This window comes from Aethalodelphis obliquidens, unplaced genomic scaffold, assembly GCF_003676395.1.
Source record: "Aethalodelphis obliquidens isolate GAN/ISIS:26980383/991018 unplaced genomic scaffold, ASM367639v1 scaffold23, whole genome shotgun sequence".
NCBI classification, from domain to species: Eukaryota; Metazoa; Chordata; class Mammalia; order Artiodactyla; family Delphinidae; genus Aethalodelphis; species Aethalodelphis obliquidens.
This window is the reverse complement of record NW_020837967.1, coordinates 7184444-7207905: the sequence shown is the minus strand read 5'-3', so window position 1 is coordinate 7207905 and position 23462 is coordinate 7184444. Positions and strand designations below refer to the sequence as shown.

Sequence of the window (23462 nt, the reverse complement as noted above, 5' to 3'; positions counted from 1 at the left end):
AAAAAAAAAAAAAAAAAAAAAAAAGAAGAAGCACTTTCATTGCCGTAAAACCGTGATACTAACATGCTTGAGGCATCACGTTTCCAAGGAATATTGATTGACATTGCATTAAATCTGTTTCATTCAAATACTACAAGGTCTTATAGTCCAAGGTTCACATTAGGTATTTGCAGGAGGCAGTTCTATTTCAAAGCACCTAGAAAGCAGGGAAACATTTCGTGGAATCCAGAAGGCAGTGGGCATACCTGCAAGAAACGCTCTATTCGACAAGATGAGTGCTCTGGTCCAGCCCCGTCATACCCGTGAGGAAGGAGGACCACGATGCCGCTCTGGAGAAGCCACTTGGCCTCACCTGCAAAGCAGCAGCGGGAGTAAGAACGCTACGACGCAGGTGCAGGACAGCCCGGGGCGACGGGGCGGTGAGACACATGTTAGTTTGTTGCTGGACCCCCAAAACCATTTTCATTGCACCATTCATCACTACAGCCAAGCACATTCCCCAGGAGACACAGCCCTCCTGCTGACAGAGGACTTATGTGCTCTTCCTAGCAGCTTACTTAACTGCCTGATAGCTGCCGCGCCCCAGTGGATGACAGAACAGGCTCCCAACTCTCGGAGTGGGGGGATGCCGTGGTACACAGGAGTCTCATAAGCAGTTATGGCCCCTTTTCTGTCATTTGTCCCCGTGAGGCTGGTGCCACACGTCCACTACACACCCATAGACCAACACCAACCTCCAGAGATGAACGTGTCAAAGATGATCTGGGCACCGTTGAAGAAATCGCCAAACTGAGCCTCCCAGAGGGGCAATAGGTTAGGGCTTTCGATGCTCATCCCATACTCAAATCCCAAGACGGCCTCTTCCGACAGTGGGCTGTTGCTGACCTAGGGCAAAGGAGGAGAACAGAACCGTCGTGCAGGGAAGATGGGATGTGAGTCAGTTAAAGTAAAGCATTATATTGGTACCAACTGCTCAAAAGGGAGGAGGGCCATGAGGGCAGCTGTGCTTTCATTCATCCCCGCATCCCTTTGAGAGAGGACATCTCCTGCTCTCCATGAGTGATGTGTGTGGGAAAAGTTGGGGCAAACAGAGGAAGACATACAAAAGGTTGGAATATGGACATTAAAGATTTTCTTGAAGGAGAAGTGAAATTAACTTCTCAGATGCCCCATCTTTGAAGCTGAGAGTAAAATGGTGTCATAGAGCTTTTTAAAAAATGTCACAAAACAAAGTGGGGGGAGGGACTTCCCTGGTGGTCCAGTGGTTAAAAATCTGCCTTCCAATGCAGGGGACGTGGGTTCGATCCCTAGTCGGAGAACTAAGTTCCCACATGCCATGGGGCAACTAAGCCCTCGTGCCGCAACTACTGAGCCTGCACTCCAGGGCCCACGCTCCACAACTAGAGAGAAGTCCACGCGCTGTAACGAAGAGCCCATGTGCTGCAACTAAGACCTGATGCAGTCAAAAATAAATAAATAAATTTTTAAAAATCTAGAAAAATGGTATAGATGATCTTATTTGCAAAGTAGAAATAGAGACATAGACATAGAGAACAAATGTATGGATACCAAGGGGGAAAGAGGTGGAGAGGGAGGAATTGGGAGACTGGGATTGACACATATACATTATTGATACTATGTGTAAAATAGACAACTAATGAGAACCTACTGCATAGCACAGGGAACTCTACCTAATGCACTGTGGTAACCTAAATGGGAGGGAAGTCCCAAAGGGGGGAGATATCTGTATGTGTATGGCTGATTCATTTTCTTGTGCAGTGGAGGCTAACACAACATTGTAAAGCAACCATACTCCGATAAAAATTAATTGAAAACAAACAAACAAAGGGGGGGAAAGTTACTTGAAAAAGGCCTACCTTTCGGAATCCATTATTCTAATATCCTGTTTGCATGATAAAGCAAAAGCATCATCACCACATGTTAAGATTTAAAAAGCAGAACATAAAATTACATCTCTGAAGAGGCTAAAGAGATGTGACAGTTCAAGGCAGCACAACTCTGAACTGGGTTTGTGGACCAGATGTCTTCATGTCTCAGTGTTAACTTCCTGACTTGGATGGTTGCATTGGGGTAATGTAGGAGAATGACCTAGTTTGTAGGAAATACACATGTAGGGCATCAGGCTGGCAACGTGATGTTTCCATCTGGATGGCTCAAATGTCTCAGAATGAGAAAAAGATCCTTTTGCATTATACATCCAACTTTTTTGTAATTTTGTGTTTGTTTCAACATTTTTCTAAAAAAATTTTTTTAAGTTACTTTTTTTTTTTTTTTGGCCACGCTGCGAGGCATATGGGATCTTCCCCAACCAGGGATCAAACCCACGGCCCCTGCAGTGGCAGCACGGAGTCCTAACCACTGGACCACCAGGGAAGTCCTTAAGTTACATATTTATAGAATAGTACTTGGCAGCAAAAAGGGATAAAATACTGACACATGCTACAACAACGATGGACCTTGAAAACACAATGCTAAGTGAAAGAAGCCAGCCATAAGAAGCCACATATTTATGAGTCTGTTTATATAAAAAGGCCAAAATAGATAAATCAATGTAAACAGAAAGTAGATTAGTGGTTTTCAGGGGCTGAGGGAAGGAAGGAATGGGGTGTGACTGCTAATAAGTATGGGTTTCTTTTAGGGGTGATGAAAATGTTCTAAAATTAGATAGTGGTGATGGTTGCACCGCTGCATACACTGAAAACCACTTAACTGTACACATTGAAACATTAAATTCTATGAGTTTTATCTCAATAAAGCTTTTAATAAAAAAAAACTCTGGAAAAAAATTTCATCTCTACTATGATTACAACCATAAAAATGCATGATTTATATGGATAAGCACTCAATGACAACAACAAAAAATGAAAACAGATAATGTATTAGTATGGCGGGATTATGCATGTTATCTTTCCTGATTTCTATTTGATTTCAATTATGATCTTTATAAGACATTAACTTGAAAAGAGACACTGTATTTCTCAGATCCATGAGTCTGTGGTCAACGGGATTTGAACTGAGTGCTTTACTTGCACCTCTGCATCTTCACCTCATTCCCCATCTCCCTTCCTACCCAAGGCTGACACACCCACTCATATTCTAATCCATACCTTTTTTCTGCTTCTTCACTCGGCTCATCACCAACTCCTTTTTTCTGAACCTCTCCTCACTGGCTTTCTCCTCTTGGCAAATGAACAATCAAAAGCTTAAAAATAAAACAAGAAAGGACTTCCCTGGGGGTCCAGTGGTTAAGACTCTGTGCTCCCAATGCAGGGGGCACGGGTTTGATCCCTGGTCTGGGAACTAAGATACCGCATGCCACGCAGTGCGGCCAAAAAAATAAAAACAAAAAACAAAGAATATTCCCCTGGCCAGTGCTCTCTAGCTCCTGCTTCCTGTAACAGTCAGGCTTCTAGAAAGAATTATCTAATCTAGTTGTTTCTACCTCCTGAACCCCTGTCTACCCTTCAACTAGTAAAATCTAGCTTCTGCTCTCCCCACTCCACAGAAATAGCTCTAGAGGAGGTCAACCTTGACCTTCCAGTTGCTAAATTGAATGGCCATGTTATTCTTCCTCTTTTCAGATTCCTCCCTCCTTAAGTTCAATGACACGGGGACTCTAAGTTCTCCTCCTGCCTTTCTGGATGCTCTTTTGGGAAAATGCTTTCTCTGCCAGCCCTTTAAAAGTTGTTTTTCCCAGGACCCTATCTGTTCTCATTCTGCTCTCTCAGAGAGATTCTCCCACCCCTGTGGTTTCAAACACTCCTGCACCCTGATGACTTCCAAATAGACCTCCAAGACCAGATTCCTTCATTAACTCCAGACATACATATCTAATTACCTGAAATATCTATGTCAAAGTTTAACGCCCAAAAGTTAGTCCATCATCTTTCCTTACCACACCTGTTCCTCTCCCTTACTCTTTATTTGGGCAAATGCCATCATCTTATGCAAGCTGTCCTAGTCAGGGAGCTGGGAGGTAACCAGTACTGGTCTTCTTCACTCCCTACACCTACCACTGAGTCTGATAGCTGTTGTTTTCTGACTAGTTCTCAAATCTTGGCCCCATCTCCCCTCTGCACTGCTATTGCCCTAATTCACAGCTCCAGGATTTCCTGCCTAGATGACTGAGAAGCCTCCTTAGAAATTGTCCTAAGTCTCACCCTTCTTCAGCTCAGGCTTCCAAAGTATCATCAGGAGTGCTGTTTCTAACATGGAAATCTGATCGCCTGTTCAAAATTCCTCCATGGTTTCTCTTCTACGTGACACTCAGAGTCTTTCACAACGTGGGTAGTCCTGACTGGCCCGTCTCTTCCTTTACTTCTGTATCCACTTTGCAGCTCAAACTCCAGTCACATGAAGCTATAGGTAGTTCCCTGAGCATGAGGTCAGGGCTTCTTACTTCACAGCTTATGTATGCACTACTGTGTCCACCTAGAATGTTCTCCCTACATTTACTAGACCAGGCAGTTCCAAATGTCCCTCAAGTCCCAGCGCAAATCTGGCCTCCTCTCTAAAGCTCTTCCTTTTAATTCCCAAGTAACCTAGCTGCCCCTTCTCCTATGCATCTATTGTACTTCATATACTTGTATACCCTTATCTACATTAATTTGTTGAATCTATTAATGCTTTCATTTATTCCAAAAATTATTTAAGATGGCCTGTAAATATAGATAATACACAAAATGATAGTTTAAATGTAAGTGGACAGGAAAGTCCCTGGTGGTTCCGTGGTTAGGACACCATGCTTCTTTTGCAGGGGGCATGGGTTCAATCCCTGGTCAGGGAACTAAGATCCCACATGCTGCGCTGTGCAGCCAAAAAAAAAAGTAGGTGGGCAGAAAGAAAATAAATAGATTGACACACCCAACAGCGTTGGGGAAAACATACAACCTGGTAACCTACTTTCTTGAGGCTGCCATGGCCTCTACCCCTTCCCAGAAGCCATTATTGATAAGGGAAGGTTGATCGGTTGCAGAATTTTCGATGTACACACAATAAAGACGAGCCACTGCTCAGGGAACTACAACTACTCTCAATACCAAGATCAAGCAGGAGTCCCCCCTAGGGTCTTCATATAAAGGACAAAGTGTTAGGTAATAAATGAAATCTTTGACAGTATCCCCATAACAGATGTGAGACGTTTACTTGGGGCTTTCTAAATAGCAATATTCAAAATTAACTGATACTATATATCAAATCACAAATCAATAAAAGACATCGGGTGGAGAAAATACGAAATGTTTCAGTATCTAGGTCACCAATCTGATACTGATCAAGGAGGGGATTTTAGACTAACTTAAAGAAAAGATGAGTTGCATGTCCTTTAAGTAATTGTCCTGGAAGCTTGCTTTTCACAAAGTGAATTTTTTAAAAAAATATTGAGTATTTGGCTTCCCTGGTGGCACAGCAGTTAAGAATCCGCCTGCCAATGCAGGGGACACGGGTTCGAGCCCTGGTCCGGGAAGATCCCACATGCAGCAGAGCAACAAAGCCTGTGGGCCACAACTACTGAGCCTGCGCTCTAGAGCCTGTGAGCCACAACTACTGAGCCCATGTGCCACAACTACTGAAGCCTGCGCGCCTAGAGCCCGTGCTCCGCAACAAGAGAAGCCACCGCAAAGAGAAGCCCGCGTACCACAACGAAGAGTAGCCCCCACTCACCACAACTAGAGAAAGCCTGCATGCAGCAACAAAGACCCAATGCAGCCAAAAATAAATAAATAAAATAATTTATTGAAAAAAAAATCGAGTATCAGTGAACCCAATACTCTCAAATGGCTAGAGTAGGAAAAAAGATGACACACCACTAATTGTACCTTAAAGGATAATTTCATAAACTCCATGTGCCAGGCACTATGCTAGTTGTTGGAGTAACAAAAATGAAAAGACCCAGGCCCTGCTCTTGACTCTAATGAATCTAAGTCAGCAACTGGCACAGAGAAATACATGGCAATGGATACATTCATCAAGCCCGCTAAACCCTAGGGAATAAAGTAACCTTAAGTCAGTGGGTTTTTTTTTTTTTAAATTGGCAAGAAATGTTGGCTTATTATCCACATCTTCGACTCACTTTGATGAATTCAGCAACGAGCAGGTTATATAATCAATTTTGGATTGACAAAATGAACACCCATTTGACATTTACATGATTACAGATAAGTAGCCACAGTAAAACAGCTCTAGTCTACTCGCTAGTCTGTTACCTCCACTCCAAGTACATAGACGGGCATTGTCTACCCAGTCGGCATCCCTTTATCTCAAAAAGGACTGAACCCAAAGTTTCCGACATCTGTTTCTAGTTGGTCTAAGAAGCCTGTAGCTATAATCACCAGCACCTGAGGTTTATACTAGATAATAAAACAGCCTACCTCTAGAAACCCCTTTTGATTAGGGTCCATATGGTTCAGGGGGATATAGGTGTCATCGGTCTTCTGGCAAACAACCATGGCGTGCCTCTGGCTAAAAGTTCCACGGCCAACATCTTGGCCACTCAGACGGACGTTAAAACCTTAAAGCAAGCAAGAAGGAAAAGAAAAAAATCCAGATTCCCATGAATAACCTAAGTAATAATAAGGCCTGGTGACCCTGAATTCTTATATATCGGCTCATCCAGAGAACTGTCCTGAGGACAATAGATTATCCTTCTTAGAATACACCTGTCCTGGGCTTCCCTGGTGGCACAGTGGTTGAGAGTCCGCCTGCCGATGCAGGGGACGCGGGTTCGTGCCCCGGTCCGGGAAGATCCCACATGCCGTGGAGCAGCTGGGCCCGTGAGCCATGGCCGCTGAGCCTGCGCGTCCGGAGCCTGTGCTCCACAACGGGAGAGGCCGCAACAGTGAGAGGCCCGTGTACCGCAGAAAAAAAACAAAACAAAACAAAAACCTGTCCTATATTCAACACTCCGTAGTCTAATTAAGAATGAAGAGTCATCATTCGTCCTATAATTTTTAAAGGAAAATGTCTTTCCAATACATCCAGCACTGAGTCCTTTGTTTCCATAGTCTGTTCGCTGATGAAGATTGTCAACATGACATACCAAGATTAAACAATGTTTTCAGGTAAGAAACGTTAACACGTTTGAGAACCTCTCTAGTCAATAAAAACAATACAAGGTAGTTGTAACTCAAAACTTCAGGCGTCACATATAAGAAATGTCATACAAAGCACCCCGTACCCGCTGTGCAGCTACACAGAAATGTCTTACCTTCAGCAAGTAATGAGCCTAGGGCAAGAGCTTCTGCTGTGGCCCAGTCTAACTTTGTTCCATCCATCACTTTCTCCACTCTGGACTGTAAAATTGAATGGGAGGGGAAAAGAAAATTTTAAGAGTTCCCATCCTTTTTCACATTGAGTTCAAAAAATGTAAGGCAACAATGGTTAAGAATCAAAAACATAACATTAAATACGACAGATAGTGCAGAAGGAAACATCGGAGTATGACAGCAAGTACATGACATATGAAAGCAGGCAAAACAAACCGGCACTCTGGTGAGCGGTTAACCGGGCAGATGGATGGGAGGAGGAGACGTCAGGGAGGGGAGAGAGGAACGGTATTGGTAATATTCTATGTCTTCAGCCTGATGGTGAGTACACAGATTGTTTTAATAGTCTCTATACCTATAATAGAAACTTATAAACGAAGTTAGTGTTTTAAAAATAATCCAGAGTTCATCGTGTCTTCATCCAAGTTCAAGAATGACGAAGACCTATATCTCCTTGCTCTCCTCCTGCTTTTAGTGCTGAAAGTCCCACGTTCTAGGAAACCACAGGCAAACCATGACAGTTTGTCAATCCATCCTTAACATGAGACAACATGTAAAACCTCGACATGCTTAAGGGTGTAAATGGTTGCCTTTCGGGAGTATGTGTGCTGATTTTTATTTATTTTATTTAAGCCAAACTCCGACCACCTTCCTCAAAATGTAAGTGTCTTCTGCTCACTGCTCAGAAAAACCAAAAAGGGCATTCCTGTATGGCTGTGTTTCTAATAATGTGTATGCAGTACCTGTACATATAATGTATTAATGAATGACTGAAAGAATAAGTGGAGGAAAAATAGAAGTAGGTTAAAAAAAAAAAGAAAGAAAAAAAAATAGAAGTAGACAAAATTTGAGTTAATTGACGAGCAGTACCAAAACACCACTAGGAGTGGTTCATAATAAATACTTACCAAGTGCATTAGCCAACCAACAAGACCAGACCAACAGCAATTCCTTGCTGTGAGAGATGGACAAACAATACCCAGAGATTCCCGGGCTCCCTACCTGCACGTGCATCTTCAGAAGGTGACTGTGCATTTGGAGCTCCTCCGGCACCTCCACAGACTTCCTGCCAATAAACCGCAGGAGGTCAAGGGGCACACCTGTGTTCCAGGTGGTGATGCAAGCTTCTGGCTGAACCAGGCCCTGCCAGTGGGCCTGCAGGTTCGTGGCAGGGGGGCTGTAGTGCGCCATGTTAGTTAAATGGCCATTTAACTTCGCGTAGTAGGAGGTTTTGATTTCCGACACCTCCTCCTGGGTCATGAGTCCATTGGCCACAAGGTACTCTGCATACGTGTCGGGGATGCTCTTCCGGGCTCTGTCCAAGGAAAAGGGAAACAAAAATCAATATGATTTGTAAAAATCAAAGAGACAGATACAGGAATTCCCTGGCGGTCCAGTGGTTAAGACTCCACACTTCCACTGCAGGGGGCACGGGTTCAATCCCTGGTCGGGGAGCTAAGATCTCACGCACCCCGTGGTGTAGCCAAAAAATAAAAGGTCCATTTTATGTCATGTGACTTTCACTCCAATAAATTTGTTTTTTAAAGGCAGTGGTGAGTAACCACCTCTTTCAGGCAAGCAAGTGAAAACAAATTTACCTTTTTTTTTCTTTTTTTAAATTTATTTATTTATTTGTTTTTGGCTGTGTTGGGTCTTCGTTGCTGCCTGTAGGCTTTCTCTAGTTGCAGTGAGCAGGGGCTACTCTTCGTTGCGGAGCGTGGGCTTCTCATCCTAGTGGCTTCTCTTGTTGCGGAGCACGGGCTCTAGGAGCATGGGCTTGAGTAGTTGTGGCACACGGGCTTCAGTAGTTGTGGCTCTAGAGCGCAGGCTCAGTAGTTGTGGCACACGGACTTAGTTGCTCCACTGCATGTGTGATCTTCCTGGACCAGGGCTCGAACCCGTGTCTCCTGCACTGGCACGTGTATTCTTAACCACTGCGCCACCAGGGAAGCCCACAAATTTACCTTTATAAGCTTTTGTCTACAGTCAGGCAGAAGTAATGAGTAGTAGAGTTTTCTTACAAACTGTTAATTCTGGACAGTTATTTACAAGGCTGACTTATATTGTCTACCTATTCTGCATCCCTTTATTTCAAAAAGGATTGAACCTACAAGTTGCCGACATCTGTTTCAGGTTGCTTGAAGAAGCCTGTAACTATTCAGCATCCGGGTTTTACAACAATAGAAATAACGATGATGCTACTCTGCATTCGCTTAATACGTTCAACTTGCAAGTCTGGTCACATTGATCATTATATTTAATCCTGAAAAAAGTGAGAGGTAGACAGGATATATTTTTAAAAGCAGGGTCCTGAGTCACATCAAGTCATTCAGGTGCTAAGTTCAAAGCTAAATGGAGAAACCAGATTTGTTCTTCCAAGGGCAGTCTGCTACCCACGAACAGAAAGGCCCATAAAATATCACCAAGTTTATTCCTCTGCTTTAATTTATGTCTATGAGGAAATAAAGCAGGAAAGAGGGATCTACTTTACTTCCTAGCATCTGAAAAGGAAATCCTGGTACTTCCCTGGTGGTCCAGTGGCTAAGACTGCATGTTCCCAATGCAGGGGGCCCAGGTTCGATCCCTGGTCCGGGAACTAGATCCTGCGTGCCACAATCAAGACCCGGTGCAGCCAAATAAATAAATACGTAAATAGGAAATCCCGAAGGAACACACTCCTCTCCATCACGCGAACCTTCTGACTCGGCACTGTCCCACAGAAATATAACGCAAGCCAATGTGTAATTTCAAATTTCCCTGTGGTCACATTAGAAAAGGTGCAAGAGGTGGAATTAATTTTAATCATATATTGATTTAACTCAATATACCCAAAATAGTGTCCCTTCGATACCTAATCAATATAAAAATTATTATCAAGATCATTTACACTCTTTTTTCACACTAAGTCTTTGAAATCTGGTGCATATGTTACACTCCCAGCACATCTCCTTCAGGAGTTGGCACATTTCAAGTGTCCAACAGCCATTTATGGCTCAAGGCTTCCACATTGGACAGTGTAGTTCAGAACTTCGTTAAAATCCGTCACGTAACCTCTTGCCAAGGCACAAAGTAGGCCCACGTCTATAGTTTGCAGAAGTGAATCACGGAGGTTCTGTTTCTGCTCCTGTCAATGTCGCACTGAGCAGCTTCGGGCAAGGTTCTGCCTACGTCTTCTGTTCAGTCCTCCCTCTGCTAAGTGAGGGGGTGAAGTTGCCCTTTGTCTATTCATTGAGGAAATATGTAGAGTTGGAAGAACATGGGGCGCTTTCCTGCGACCCATAGGATGACCATCCCAGTGTGCCCAGGTCTGTCCCAGTTTGAGCATTGAAAGTTTCATGTCCCAGACACACTGGGAAAGCTGGTCGCCCTACCGGAGAGTGTCTAACACAAATAATAATGTGAGCACTGTGGGGGAAAGGGCACATCGCATGACGGTTTATCCTTGTACCTGATGATCTGGTACATGACCGGGTTGGTGAAGAAGGGCTCGTCCAGTTCGTTGTGGCCCCACTGCCTGTAGCACAACAAGTCAACAATCACATCCTTCCGGAATTGGCGCTGGTATTCAAATGCCAGTCGCGTGGCCCGGACCACTTCCTCTGGGCTGTCTCCATTGACGTGGATGATGGCGCAGCCCACAAGCTTCCCTGAGGCAGAGGAGCTGGAGATGAGACCGGCTAGTCAACCCATGAACCTACCCCCAAGTCCTGTTGCCCGCATGGGGAGACAGCCCTTGTCCTTAGGGGTAGTTTGGCTTGGGTGTTAAGAACCTGCACTTTGGGAGTTCCCTGGTGGCCTAATGGTTAGGATTCTGGGCTTTCACTTCCGTGGCCTGGGTTCAATCCCAGGCCGGGGAACTGAGATCCTGTAAGCCACATGGTGAGGCCAAAAAAACAAAAAGAACCCGCACTTTACGAAAAAAAAAAAAAGAACCTGCAATTTAGAGGCCAGGTGACAAGCATGAGTTCAAGTCCCAGCTCTGTGTGATCCTGGTAAAGTTATGAATCTCAGTCTCCTTGTCTGTAACACTGGGATAATAGCTCTTACCTCTTAGTGATGTCCTAAAGAGGCAATGAGTTAATGCATATAAAGTGCTTAACAGAGCCTGGTACATCATAACTGATACTTATTTGTTATTATCATCATGACTATTCTCTTTCTTCCTGAGATAAATGGGTCATTAAAGGATGTATCCAAGAAAAAAATGGATTTTCTCCAAAGAGAAGATTGAGAATGAATTTTCAAATCTCTACCTAACTAATTACAAAAAATTCATATAGGTAGCCCCAAAAGGCATCCAGGCCAGGCTCTGGATATAAAAACAGAGCAGTTCTTACCATCTAACAGTTCTGGAAATTCTGTGAAATAGGGAATGAATAATAAAAAGCCCTGTGTTTCTTTGAATACTACTAGTTTCCACAGGTTAAAACAAGCTGACTTTGCTTCTTCACATCTGATTTCCAACCAGACCACTTGGCTAAGTTTACCGGTTGAACATATCCTCTTTGACTGTGATCTTGGGTACTCCAAATCTGATTATCCTAAAGACAATTGCTCTAGCTGTACTAATTGTGTTATCTCTGGATTCCAGCAGATCATTCAACTAGATACTTAAGCATTTTGAGATTGCACCCTCTAAATTCTACTCTTGTTTTATTTCCTTGGATTTTAAGATCACACTCAGACTTTCAAAGGAATATTAGCAACACTGTTGGTGACCACTGGCCATATCTGATCCAAAATTTAAAATGGGACCAGCAGTGAGGCTCACTGTTCTGAGTGAACTAGAAGTTTCTCCAGGAATTCCTTGTCTGACTCCACAGCATCAACTCTTCCCTGTGTTACATACCGATGTCACTACAGTATAAGGAAGACCTTCCTCTTTCTGCAGGAGTGGTGTAACCCAGCTGGTTATTGACAATCAAATGGACACTCCCACCAATTCTGAAATGCGGGATATTAGAGAGTGTAAATGTTTCAGGAACAATCCCTTGACCACAGAAAGAAGCATCACCGTGAACCTAGATCATGGGGGAGAAAAAAAGAAAATGAACGTAAGGGATGGAGAAATTCAGGTTTTCAACAGTAACAGGAATAAAAACAACCATGCTCTCACTGCTCCCCTGCCCTCCTAAAAATCTGCCGGTTATAGGATTTCCTAGAATGGTTAGGCTGATCTCAAGCAGCTTTCAAAGATGCTAAATCAGCCCTTTTCTTCCTGCAGCCACCACCAGTTGACCTATTCCTTCCGCCCCACATCATCACCTACACCCATCATCTCTCACATCCCCATCAACACGCTAGTGTTCACAGCAGCACCACAGAAGGGTGATTGGAGGTGTAGAAGGAAAATCAACTCTAGTAAAGCAATCATGAAAACAGCCTGCAAGACACTAAGACCAATGCACAGCTTCGAACTCTCACTCTTCCCCAGTCATTTTCCCCCCAAAACGAGACTGCGTGTAGCTCACATCACCTCATTCCCACTGGGTGTATTAGCCACCACTGTGAACATAAATGAGAATGATGTGACAGCAAAGACAGGAGCATGGGGGTGTAAGTATATCATACACAAGTGAAAGGAGGCTTTGGGGAAAGAGCAAAATACTATTATAAGAGAATCTCTGAAATGTGCTATTCTTCCAGAACTTGTGAAGTCTGCTAGATCATAATAGCACAAAACCTGACAACAAGGTCCTACTGTATAGCACAGGGAACTATATTCAATATCCTGTGATAAACCATAATGGAAAAGAATTTTTAAAAGAATGTATACATATGTGTATAAGTGAATCACTTTGCTTACAGCAGAAATTAACACAACATTGTAAATCAACTATACTTCAATAAAAAATTAATTAAGAAAAAAAACTGGTATGGGCTTCCCTGGTGGCACAGTGGTTGACAGTCCACCTGCCGATGCAGGAGACACGGGTCTGTGCCCCGGTCTGGGAAGATCCCACACGCCACAGAGCGGCTGGGCCCGTGAGCCATGGCCGCTGAGCCTGCGCATCCGGAGCCTGTGCTCCGCAACGGGAGAGGCCACAACAGTGAGAGGCCCACGTGCCACAACAGTGAGAGGCCCGCGTACCGCAAAAAACAAAGAAACAAAAAAACTGGTAAACGGAAAGTGGTAGAAAAGGGGGTAAATTTTTTTTAGAAAACTTGAAAGCAAATAATGAGGGAATTGCAGACCTTAGGAGAAAGTATGAGCTCCACTGACTTCATGCTGTATAAAAGGCTGTTATATCAATAAGGTATATGTTGTACACCTTAAATTTACATGATGTTATATGACAAATGTATTTTAATTAAAAAGTTATTAAATAAAAGGCTACTATCATAAACAGCCAAAATGCTCAGCTAGAGAATAGAATGATCTGATATGGGGAATTCCCTGGTGGTCCAGTGGTTAGGACTCGGCGCTTTCACTGCTATGGCCCGGGTTCAATCCCTGACCGGGGAACTAAGATCCTGAAAGCTGCACAGCGCGGCCAAATAAATAAATTAATTAAATAAAATGACCTGATATGGTAACCATTGTGGCTCTAATAATAGCAGAAATAAAAGACCTAAATATGAATGAAGAAAGAATCCTTGGGCTTCCCTGGTGGCGCAGTGGTTAAGAATCCGCCTGCCAATGCAGGGGGGGACATGGGTTCGAGCCCTGGTCCGGGAAGATCCCACATGCCGCGGAGCAACTAAGCCTGTGCACCACAGCTACTGAGCTTGAGCTCTAGAGCCCTCGAGCCACAACTACTGAAGCCCGAGTGCCTAGAGCCCCTGCTCCGCAGCAAGAGAAGCCGCCACAATGAGAAGCCTGCGCACCGCAACGAAGAGTAGCCCCCGCTCACCACAACTAGAGAAAGTCCGCGTGCGGCAACAAAGATGCAACACAGCCAAAAATAAATAAATAAATAAATAAATAAAAAGAAGGAATCCTTGGAAGCAGATTTTTTTAATGACAGTGAAGACGTCCTAAAAGAGTAATTTGTGTATAGGTAAAACATTTTGGCTAAGAAAGGAAGCACTGTTTTGCTTAGCGAAATCTCCAGCCCACACCTTCCCATTGCTAGGGCCTACAGGGATGACTGGCGTTTTGGAATATCCAGACGTAGTGATAACATACCCTTACGTCACCTCCACAACGCTATGTACATTATCTCCATTGATCCATTCAACAATCAGGTGTAGGGGCCAGGTAAGGGAATCGCCACTGTTCTTTTCACAGATGAGAAAACCAAGGTTCAGAAAGAGTACGTATTTCACGTGCCAAGGACTAGACCTTCTGTGATGCCTCCATTTTTTTTTGGCCACGCTGCATGGCACACGGGATCTTATTTCCCAAACCAGGGATGGAACCTGTGCCCCCTGCACTGGAAGCGTGGAGTCTTAACCACTGGACTGCCAGGAAAGTCCTGATGCCTCCATTTTTTGGACTTATTTCCCCACCCCTCCAAGCCTTTCGCCTGGGTTAAGGAACTTACTATGTTCTCATTTAATCCTCAGAACACTATAAGGAATGTAACATACTCCCATTGACCTCTGAGATTCAGAGAACCTGAGGAACAGAACCAAGCACGCCAAGCTAGAAGGCAGCAAAGCCAGGATCTGAACTCAGTGCTTCTTGGTTCCAGAATCCTTGTCTTTTCTACACCGGACTACACTGTCAAGTCCAACCCTCAGCTGCACGGCGGTCCACACAGGGTCAAGGGGTTCCTAGCATCTGAACACTCCACACCCTTTGGCCTCCTTGCTGATGGGACTTCTCGTGGAGTAATGATGTAAAGGAGACCAGTAAAGCAAGGAAGAGAGCTGGGTGTCTCTTCCGCTCCTTTACAAAAGCGTTTACAGGAGAGGCATTGCTGAGAACATAACATCTGTTCATAACTTGCGTAATTTTATCATAGTCTTAGGGTTCTTGGCACTAAAGCCATGTGTCATCTGCTAATTTTATTTCCTGTCTTAGAAGAGAAAACACTCCATGATGCCCATAAAGCTTTGCAGGAGTCGGGTCCATAAGCCCCAAGGAATGCTGTGGGCGGTGGAAACTGCTCAGCCAAACACAGCAGGGGGCTTGGACACACACAGAGGATCACATATGACGATCCACTTCCACCACATTCAGGACCAAGATGAACAGAAGACGGACGGCAAAAGTAGTACCCAGAGTCTCACCCACCATGATTTTATAGACTCCGAATTTCAAGTTCCCACAATAAATTAGAATTTTGAACTTGAGTGAGGCAAGACCCAGGCAGACACAGCAGGGCAAAATGTTTTGGGAACACAAAGTAGAGAGAAGAGGGCGGTTTCTTATCACTTCAAAGAAAATGACACTTTCACCTCTTCCTTCAGGAATCAGCCTTAAGATCAGCTCAATGTACTGGGAAAATGTGAGTGACTGAAATATTTTAGTCTCATGAATTCAAGTGAAAGGTGAAGAGAATGAATGGCTAATGATTTGAAGATTTCTATTTAGAAATACTATAACATAATCAAATCCAATCCTGCTTACCCCCGATTTATTTACTGCAAGTTTCTGGCCCATGGAAAATTAACAATAAGATAATGTGGTTATTTGTAGCCAAATATTCTACTGCCTTGTAGAGTTACTTAATTTCCGTTGGGTTTGAAGACTCAGTTACTGACATCCAGGATTAATAGTAGTTATCCAGTAGTTAAAGGTTCATATTTATGTTGTTACTTTTTTGGCGTGGTATGTGGGATCTTAGTTCCCCGACCAGGGACCAAACCCTCGTGGCTTGCAGTGGAAGTGCAGAGTCTTAACCACTGGACCACCAAGGAAGTCCCTAAACGTTCATATTTAAATGAATACTTGCAGAAGAAAAATGTGACCCACAATCTAAACCTCTAAAGTATACCTGTTGGACTACCAAAAAGCGGGGGGCAGAGGAAGCAATACATTATATAATTTGTATTGTTTGCCTTAATGCCAAAGACCTTCATTGGAAAACAAACAAACAAGCAAATAAAATAAATCCAGACTCTTGCAGTCTTGTTAGACAGACGGATACCACGTCGTTTCCAAGAGAGTTATAATTTCAGAGAAGTAATGACATCTGTCCTCTTAACAGTAGCAGGTATGCCGGTCTATATCCCCTTAATTAATTCATAACTCAAGAAAGGAAAAATACAGTGAAGACCTCCATCAGTTGCCTTGAGCGGGGAGGGATAAATTGGGAGATTGGGATTGACATATACACACTACTATACATAAAATAGTTAACTAATAAGAGCCTACTATATTGTAATGACCTATATGGGAATAGAATCTAAAAAGAGTGGATATATGTATATGTATAACTGACTCACTTTGCTGTACACCTGAAACTAACACAACACTGTAAATCAACTATACTCCAATAAAAAAATTAATTGAAGAATTTTTAAAAAAATCAGTCAAAAATAAAAGTCAGTTGCCTTGAGACTACACCTCACATCTGCCATTAATTTTTTAAAGAACCCCAAAAATCTTCTTTTCCCAAAAGTTCATCTCAATTTCATCTGGAACATCTGCCATCTCCTGTCGTAACTACCATCCTGGACATTCTTACTTCCTGGTCTTTCCAACCCCAGGCCTCACTTCCTGAAGCTACTAGTACCTGTAAGCAAATAACCTTGTCCCCAGGCTGAGCCGAACCGTCTGGAGAGTAGTCCCCATCCCGCCTGGACTGCTGTCTCCCGCGAGTCTTCCCAACAGCCACAGGGTTAACGGCTTCCAGGTGTGAGGGGTTGGGCAGCATTGTCACGTGGAGGGGATGGTGCGCGCCAAAGTCCAGGTCAACCGAGGACGTCAGGTGAGACAGGACATCGCCAGCAGCTGAGACATTTTCCGGAAATTCACTTAAGCCTCGCATTTTACGGAACATCAGCTATGCCGAATAAACGTACAAGAAAAAATGGTAAGAGGTGGTTCATTTAAATCACACAATAGGGACTTCCCTGGTGGCACAGTGGTTAAGAATCCTCCTGCCAATGCAGGGGACGCGGGTTCGAGCCCTGGTCCGGGAAGATCCCACATGCCACAGAGCAACTAAGCCTGTGTGTCACAACTACTGAGCCTGCACTCTAGAGCCTGTAAGCCACAATTACTGAGCCTGTGTGCCACAACTACTGAAGCCCATGCACCTAGAGCCCATGCTCCGCAACAAGAGAAGCCACTGCAATGAGAAGCCCACACACCGCCATGAAGAATAACCCCCACTCGCCGCAACTAGAGGAAGCCCACAGGCAGCAATGAAGACCCAACACAGCCAAAAATTAAATAAATAAAGATAAGCACACACTTGTAACTGCTCGAATGCACAGAACTATTTGGAGATGTTCAGTCATATGAAGTTCCAACACTTTCACAAGAGTCTAGCCTGATGCAGATGGTAAGATACATCTGCCTTGCAATAAGCAAAATATTTTTTCTTAAATGCACCTGTTATTATGTATTTTCCAAAAGAATTTGTATTATTCTTGTTAAAGGTAGAGAGGCAAATAAGAAGTTAATCCCATTTAGTCAGGGGATGACATACACTGCTTAGTGCAAGTGGCATCTTAAAAACTATATTGTCCAATTCTCAAAGGACTTCTCTGCATACATTCTGTCACCTCATCTTCACAGCCTTCTATGACATAGATGTTACTACCCATTTTAAAAATGAACAAGCTAAAAAACTAAAAACAGAGTTGCTAGAGTTGCCACATATCCAGAGAAAACTCTAATTCGAAAAGGTACATGCACCCCAACGTTCATCGCAGCCCTATTTACAATAGCCAATATACAGAAGCAAACTAAGCGTCCATTGACAGATGAATGGATAAAGAACATATGGTGTGTGTGCACACACACACACTGGAATATTACTCAGCCATAAAAAAGAACAAAATAATGCCATTTGCAGCAACATGGATGGACCTAGAGATTATCATACTAAGTGAAATAAGTCAGACAGAAAAAGACAAATATCATATGATATCACTTATGTGTGGAATCTAAAAAAATGATACAGGAATTCCCCGGCAGTCCAGTCATTAGGACTCTGCTCTTTCACTGCCAAGGGCCCAGGTTCAGTCCCTGTGAACTAAGATCCTGCGAGCCACGCGGCACGGCCAAAAATAAAAAAAGAAAAGGAAAAAGAAATGATACAAATGAACTTATTTACAAAACAGAAACAGACTCACAGACATAGAAAACAATCTTATGGTTGCCAAAGGGGAAGGGGAGGGATAAATTAGGAGTTTGAGATTTAAAAAAAAAAAAAATGAATGAGCAAGAGAAATTAACTAGATGGTTTAAAGGTCCTCGGCTAAAAATCTGGGTCTCAAATCAAGGTATTTACCAAAAACAGCATGCTATTCTCTACTGGCCAAATGGTTTGAATGACCCAAAAGCTTCTCCAGTTCACAAAAGCTTCTTATTGCCCTATCTGCAAATAGGAGCATACAAACTCACACAGTATAGGGATGGGTGTGTTTCTCGCAAATATGATCATTGATAATCACTTCTGTGTCTTTCAGTAACTGTTTTGTCTGGGATATTTTAGGAATGCAATTTTTGGTTTAAGAACTTCTGCAGGGGAATTCCCTGGCCGTCCAGTGGTTAGGACTCTGCGCTTTCACTGCCGAGGGCGCAGATTCCATCCCTGGCCAGGGAACTAAGATCCCACAAGCCGCAAGCCGCATGGAGCAGGCCAAAAAAAAAAAAAAAGAGAGAGAAAATTTCTGCAGGTATCTAAGCACATGTCTCCATCTGTCCATTACTTTATTCTGTCGTATTCTACCTTTACTAAGGTGTCTTTTCAAAGCTGGTTACCAGTCTCTTAGCATCAGAAACACTGAGGTACGAATAATAAAGGTAAAGCTTGGCCCCTAGACATAACATCACATATATTTTTTTCATTAAAAAAATTTTTTTAGAATTGAGGTATAGTTGATTTACAATATTATATAAATTTCAGGTGTACAACGTAGTGATTCAAAATTTTTAGAGATTATACTGTTTATAGTTATTATAAAATATTGGCTATATTCTCTGTGTTGTACAATATATCCTTGTAGCTTATTTATTTTTTACAAAGTAGTTTGTATCTCTCCAACCCCTACTGCTATACCGCCCTTCCCTCTCCCCACTGGTAACCACTAGTTTGTTCTCTTAGTGAGTCTGTTTCTTTTTTGTTATAGTCATTAGTTTGTTTTATTTTTGAGATTCCACATATAAGTGACAACATACAGTATTTATCTTTGTGTGGCTTATTTCACTAAGCACAATACCCTGCAAGTCCATCCATGTTGTTTCAAATGGCAAATTTTCATTCTTTTTTATGGCTGAGTAGTATTCCTGTGTGTGTGTGTGTGTGTGTGTGTGTGTATCACATTTTCTTTATCCATTCATCTGTTGATGGACACTTAGGCTGCTTCTGTATCTTGGCTATTGTAAATAATACTGCTATGAACATTGAGGTGCAAATATCTTTTCAAATTAGTGTTTTCATGTTCTTCAGATATATACCCAAGAATGGAATTTCTGGGTCATATGGTGGTTCTATTTCTAGTTTTTTGAGGATCCTCCATACTGTTTTCCACAGTGGCTGCACCAATTTACATTCCCACCAACAGCGTACTAGGGTTCCCATGTGTTTCTTCTAATATTCTCAAGGATAACACATCCTTCCATAGGCTCCATTAACTCCATCTAACTTTGAAAGGTCCTTTAACATTTATAATTATTTTTAATCTCCGGGCCAAGAACAGTAATGAGGTTTATCCACGCGTAATGGCTACAACCTTATCAGACATTGAGTCCCTCTGATGCTCCCTGACATCAAATCTTCCATCCTGACCCTCAAGTCTTTCGAGACTTACAGAGCAGCTGAGTTGGACAGAACAGGAACACCAAGATCCAATAACCCATAAAACCACTCACTTAGAGGGGTTTCTTGAGATAACAATGTGTTACTAGTTTCATACAATCTATTAACTAGAAACTGCAAATAAGTGGAAGGTAAAAATGACTTTTTTGTAAGGTAAAATTGTATCAAATTGTACAGATCTTTGTGTTTGTTTGAATGATTTTTATGAAATAGGGAAAGCATGCTTCGAAAAACAGAATTTATCTGTTTGCATCATCCGTAGGAAACAAACTAACTTTTTTTTCTTTTTTGGTACATGGGCCTCTTACTGCTGTGGCCTCTCCCGTTGCGGAGCACAGGCTCCGGACGCACAGGCCCAGCGGGCATGGCTCACGGGCCCAGCCGCTCCGCGGCATGTGGGATCTTCCCGGACCGGGGCACGAACCCGTGTCCCCTGCATTGGCAGGCGGACTCTCAACCACTGCGCCACCAGGGAAGCCCCAAACTAACTTTTAACTTCCCTGAGTGAAGAACCTCTGTAAGTTGATACAGAAAATCAACCTAAATGCCAGGTCCAGGGACTTCACTGGTGGTCCAGTGGTTGAGACTCCGTGCTTCCACAGCAGGGGACGCGGGTTCGATCCCTGGTTGGGGACCTAAGATCCCACATTCCACGTGGCACGGCCAAAAGAATAAACAAACAAAAGGAAAAAGAAGAGGGCCATCCAACAGCAACAGGTTTCATCAATTAACTAAGCTAAAGTAAGTCAGAAAGAGAAAAACAAATATTATATATTAACACATATATGTGGAATCTAGAAAAACAGTACAGATGAACCAGTTTGCAAGGCAGAAATAGAGACACAGATGTAGAGAACAAACGTATGGACACCAAGGGGGGAAAGTGGCATCGGGCGTGGGGGAATGAATTGAAATACTGGAATTGACATATATACACTAATATGTATAAAATAGATAACTGATAAGAACCTGCTGTATAAAAATAAACAAATAAAATAAAATTCAGATCAAAAAACAAATTAACTAAGCTGTCTCCTGGACAAATGGCTCATATGCTTAGCTGGTTTTCTAAAAGCAGTTATTACCATTGGTTTTATTCTTTTACAGTCAATTGTACATGAATAGCGGAAAACATAGAATGTCTTTTACCTCTGGAGGGAACTGCAGAAGGCCTGTCAATAAGTTCAGCCTCCCTCTATGTGGCATCCCAATAATGACATCGGTTACCCCGCTGTAGGCCGCCCTTTTCAGCAGCTCATAGAAAAAGCCCATCATGCTTTCAGCTCCTTCGCCTCCATATCGCTTCACCGTGGCAAACTTGGTGGCCAAAAAGTGGTCAAGCTCCTATGGAACACCACATCAGACGCATCAGTTACAGGACAGCTAACTACTTGGGTCAAAGTCAAACACGTTTAAGAAGACCCCACACTACGTCAAGCAGCTGCAACAGGGTTCCTTCACTACTGACCGCAGAGATGCACAGAAGTCACCCAGAGCCAGGCAGGAAAGCCCTGCCGAGGACACCAGACAGCAGCAGGGATGCAGAGAAAACAACCTGAGTGGTAGAAGAACTCACCCCAGCAGGAATCCCCTCAGAATGCCGGGCCCTTCCCATGACTTGAGTTTCAGTACAGGGCTCTACAATAGCATTTCATCTGGGCTGCAAATTAGCCAACCACCCACATTACTGGGAACAGGTTTCTTGTCATCTTGATATGCCCGAGTCCTGATCACAGCCCTGACAGACATTCAATCCCATTAATCTGTATTGAGAGCCTCTTCCACATACAGTTCCTTTTTTTCTATCACTTCAGGTAATAAAAAGAGAAATAAGATCTTAAGGATTTTGCAGGCTTCTATAGAGGGAATAGACAAATACATAAAACATATTGACTCTGAGAAGCACCAATAGTTCTGTTGTTTGGTGATCTACTTTCTTCTACTTAGAATAAAGTGGTATGTGCTACACTGCCCCTTGTGTTGAGGCCATGGGGTAAATGGGGCTACATTCAGAGAGTTCATGTCTTAACTCCCTCTCTTCAATATTTATATGTCTTTGTAGAAAATGAATCGACCTGTTTCTTTGATATTAGCTGCTACTTTTATACCTGAGATTCTAGCATTAGTTTTGACAGATGTTTTCGCTCTTCTGTGGTAAATGTCTCCTTTTTCAGTTCCTCAAACCGCTTGGCAAACCATTCTTTCTCCTCCTGGCTCTGAAGTTGGGAGGTTTCAATAGAAATCTGCCCACAGTAGATCTGGTTGAGATAGGCTACCACTTCCTCGAGAGAGGCCTCCTCCTTCCCCATGTTCAGTAATCCTATGAAATGGAATCAAAGGGATCGTTTTAAAGAATAAGCAACCATGTAACTAATTACAGAACATACCAAGATCCTTATTTGAATTCAGAGCATTTCATTCCAAGTAACTTGGGTTATCTAGATTTTTCTAAAGGCAAAACTAAAAATATGATCAAAGGCCATAAAGGTACTAAAAGCAGAGGGAATAAAAATCTTCCATCTCTCGAACAGAGCCATGATGCATTATGCCAAATTTTGATTCTATAGTCATTTCGAACTAAATTGTGAACCTACCTTTCATCTGCTTTATAGCTACAAATCATATGTATACCTTTATCTGAAATATCTATCTACCAAAACGTTCAAGTCTTATTAATATCTATAAAGCAATGCCTATTATTGCACAGTTGGTCTTAATGTGAATTAATATTGATAGCAATGCAATATTCTAAGGTAAAAGGAAATCTCCCTGAATCTCAGCCAGAGAAAAGAAAGGTTTGCAGTACGTGATTGGCCCAGCACCAAATCAATTATCAGTCATTTGCCTAAGCCTACAGTATGAATTTAACAAACCAACATTTTCTTTATATCGTGTATGGTTTCTTACAATAAACGTTAGATCTTTGATACTGATTGAGCAAAGCTGTGATGATCATGGGAGTGCAGATATCTCTTTAAGATAGTGATTTCGATTCCTTTAGATTTATACCCAGACATGGAATTGCTGGATCATATGGTAGTTCTATTTTTAATTTTTTGAGGATCCTCCATACTGTTTTCCATAGTGGCTGCACCAAATTACATTCCTACCAACAGTGCACAAGAGTTCCCTTTTCTCTACATCCTCGCCGACACTTGTATCTTTGGGTTTTTTTTTTTTTAATTGAGGTATAGTTGATTTACAATGTTGTGTTCATTTCTGCTGTACAGCAAAGTGATTCAGTTATACATATATATATACATTTTTCTTCATTTTCTTTTCCATTATGGTTTAT

At 42.7% G+C, this 23462-nt stretch overlaps 1 protein-coding gene across 4 annotated transcripts in view; it reads right to left on the bottom strand.

The window, feature by feature from the left end:
- DHTKD1 (dehydrogenase E1 and transketolase domain containing 1) overlaps nucleotides 1–23462 on the bottom strand; it is a 52634-nt gene that overhangs the window by 13346 nt on the left and 15826 nt on the right. For 2 of the 4 annotated variants that reach the window (XM_027121620.1, XM_027121618.1), the window contains exons 3-12: nucleotides 22276–22487; nucleotides 21317–21511; nucleotides 16910–17179; nucleotides 12133–12304; nucleotides 10732–10930; nucleotides 8286–8598; nucleotides 7226–7310; nucleotides 6390–6529; nucleotides 735–885; nucleotides 246–352 (exon numbers count right to left, since the gene is read on the bottom strand). In XM_027121620.1, the coding sequence (XP_026977421.1) occupies nucleotides 246–352; nucleotides 735–885; nucleotides 6390–6529; nucleotides 7226–7310; nucleotides 8286–8598; nucleotides 10732–10930; nucleotides 12133–12304; nucleotides 16910–17179; nucleotides 21317–21511; nucleotides 22276–22487 (1844 nt within the window). Of the gene's footprint in view, nucleotides 1–245; nucleotides 353–734; nucleotides 886–6389; nucleotides 6530–7225; nucleotides 7311–8285; nucleotides 8599–10731; nucleotides 10931–12132; nucleotides 12305–16909; nucleotides 17180–21316; nucleotides 21512–21743; nucleotides 21951–22275; nucleotides 22488–23462 lie in introns of those variants that run through there. The other 2 variants (XM_027121621.1, XM_027121619.1) reach the window with 2 other exon arrangements.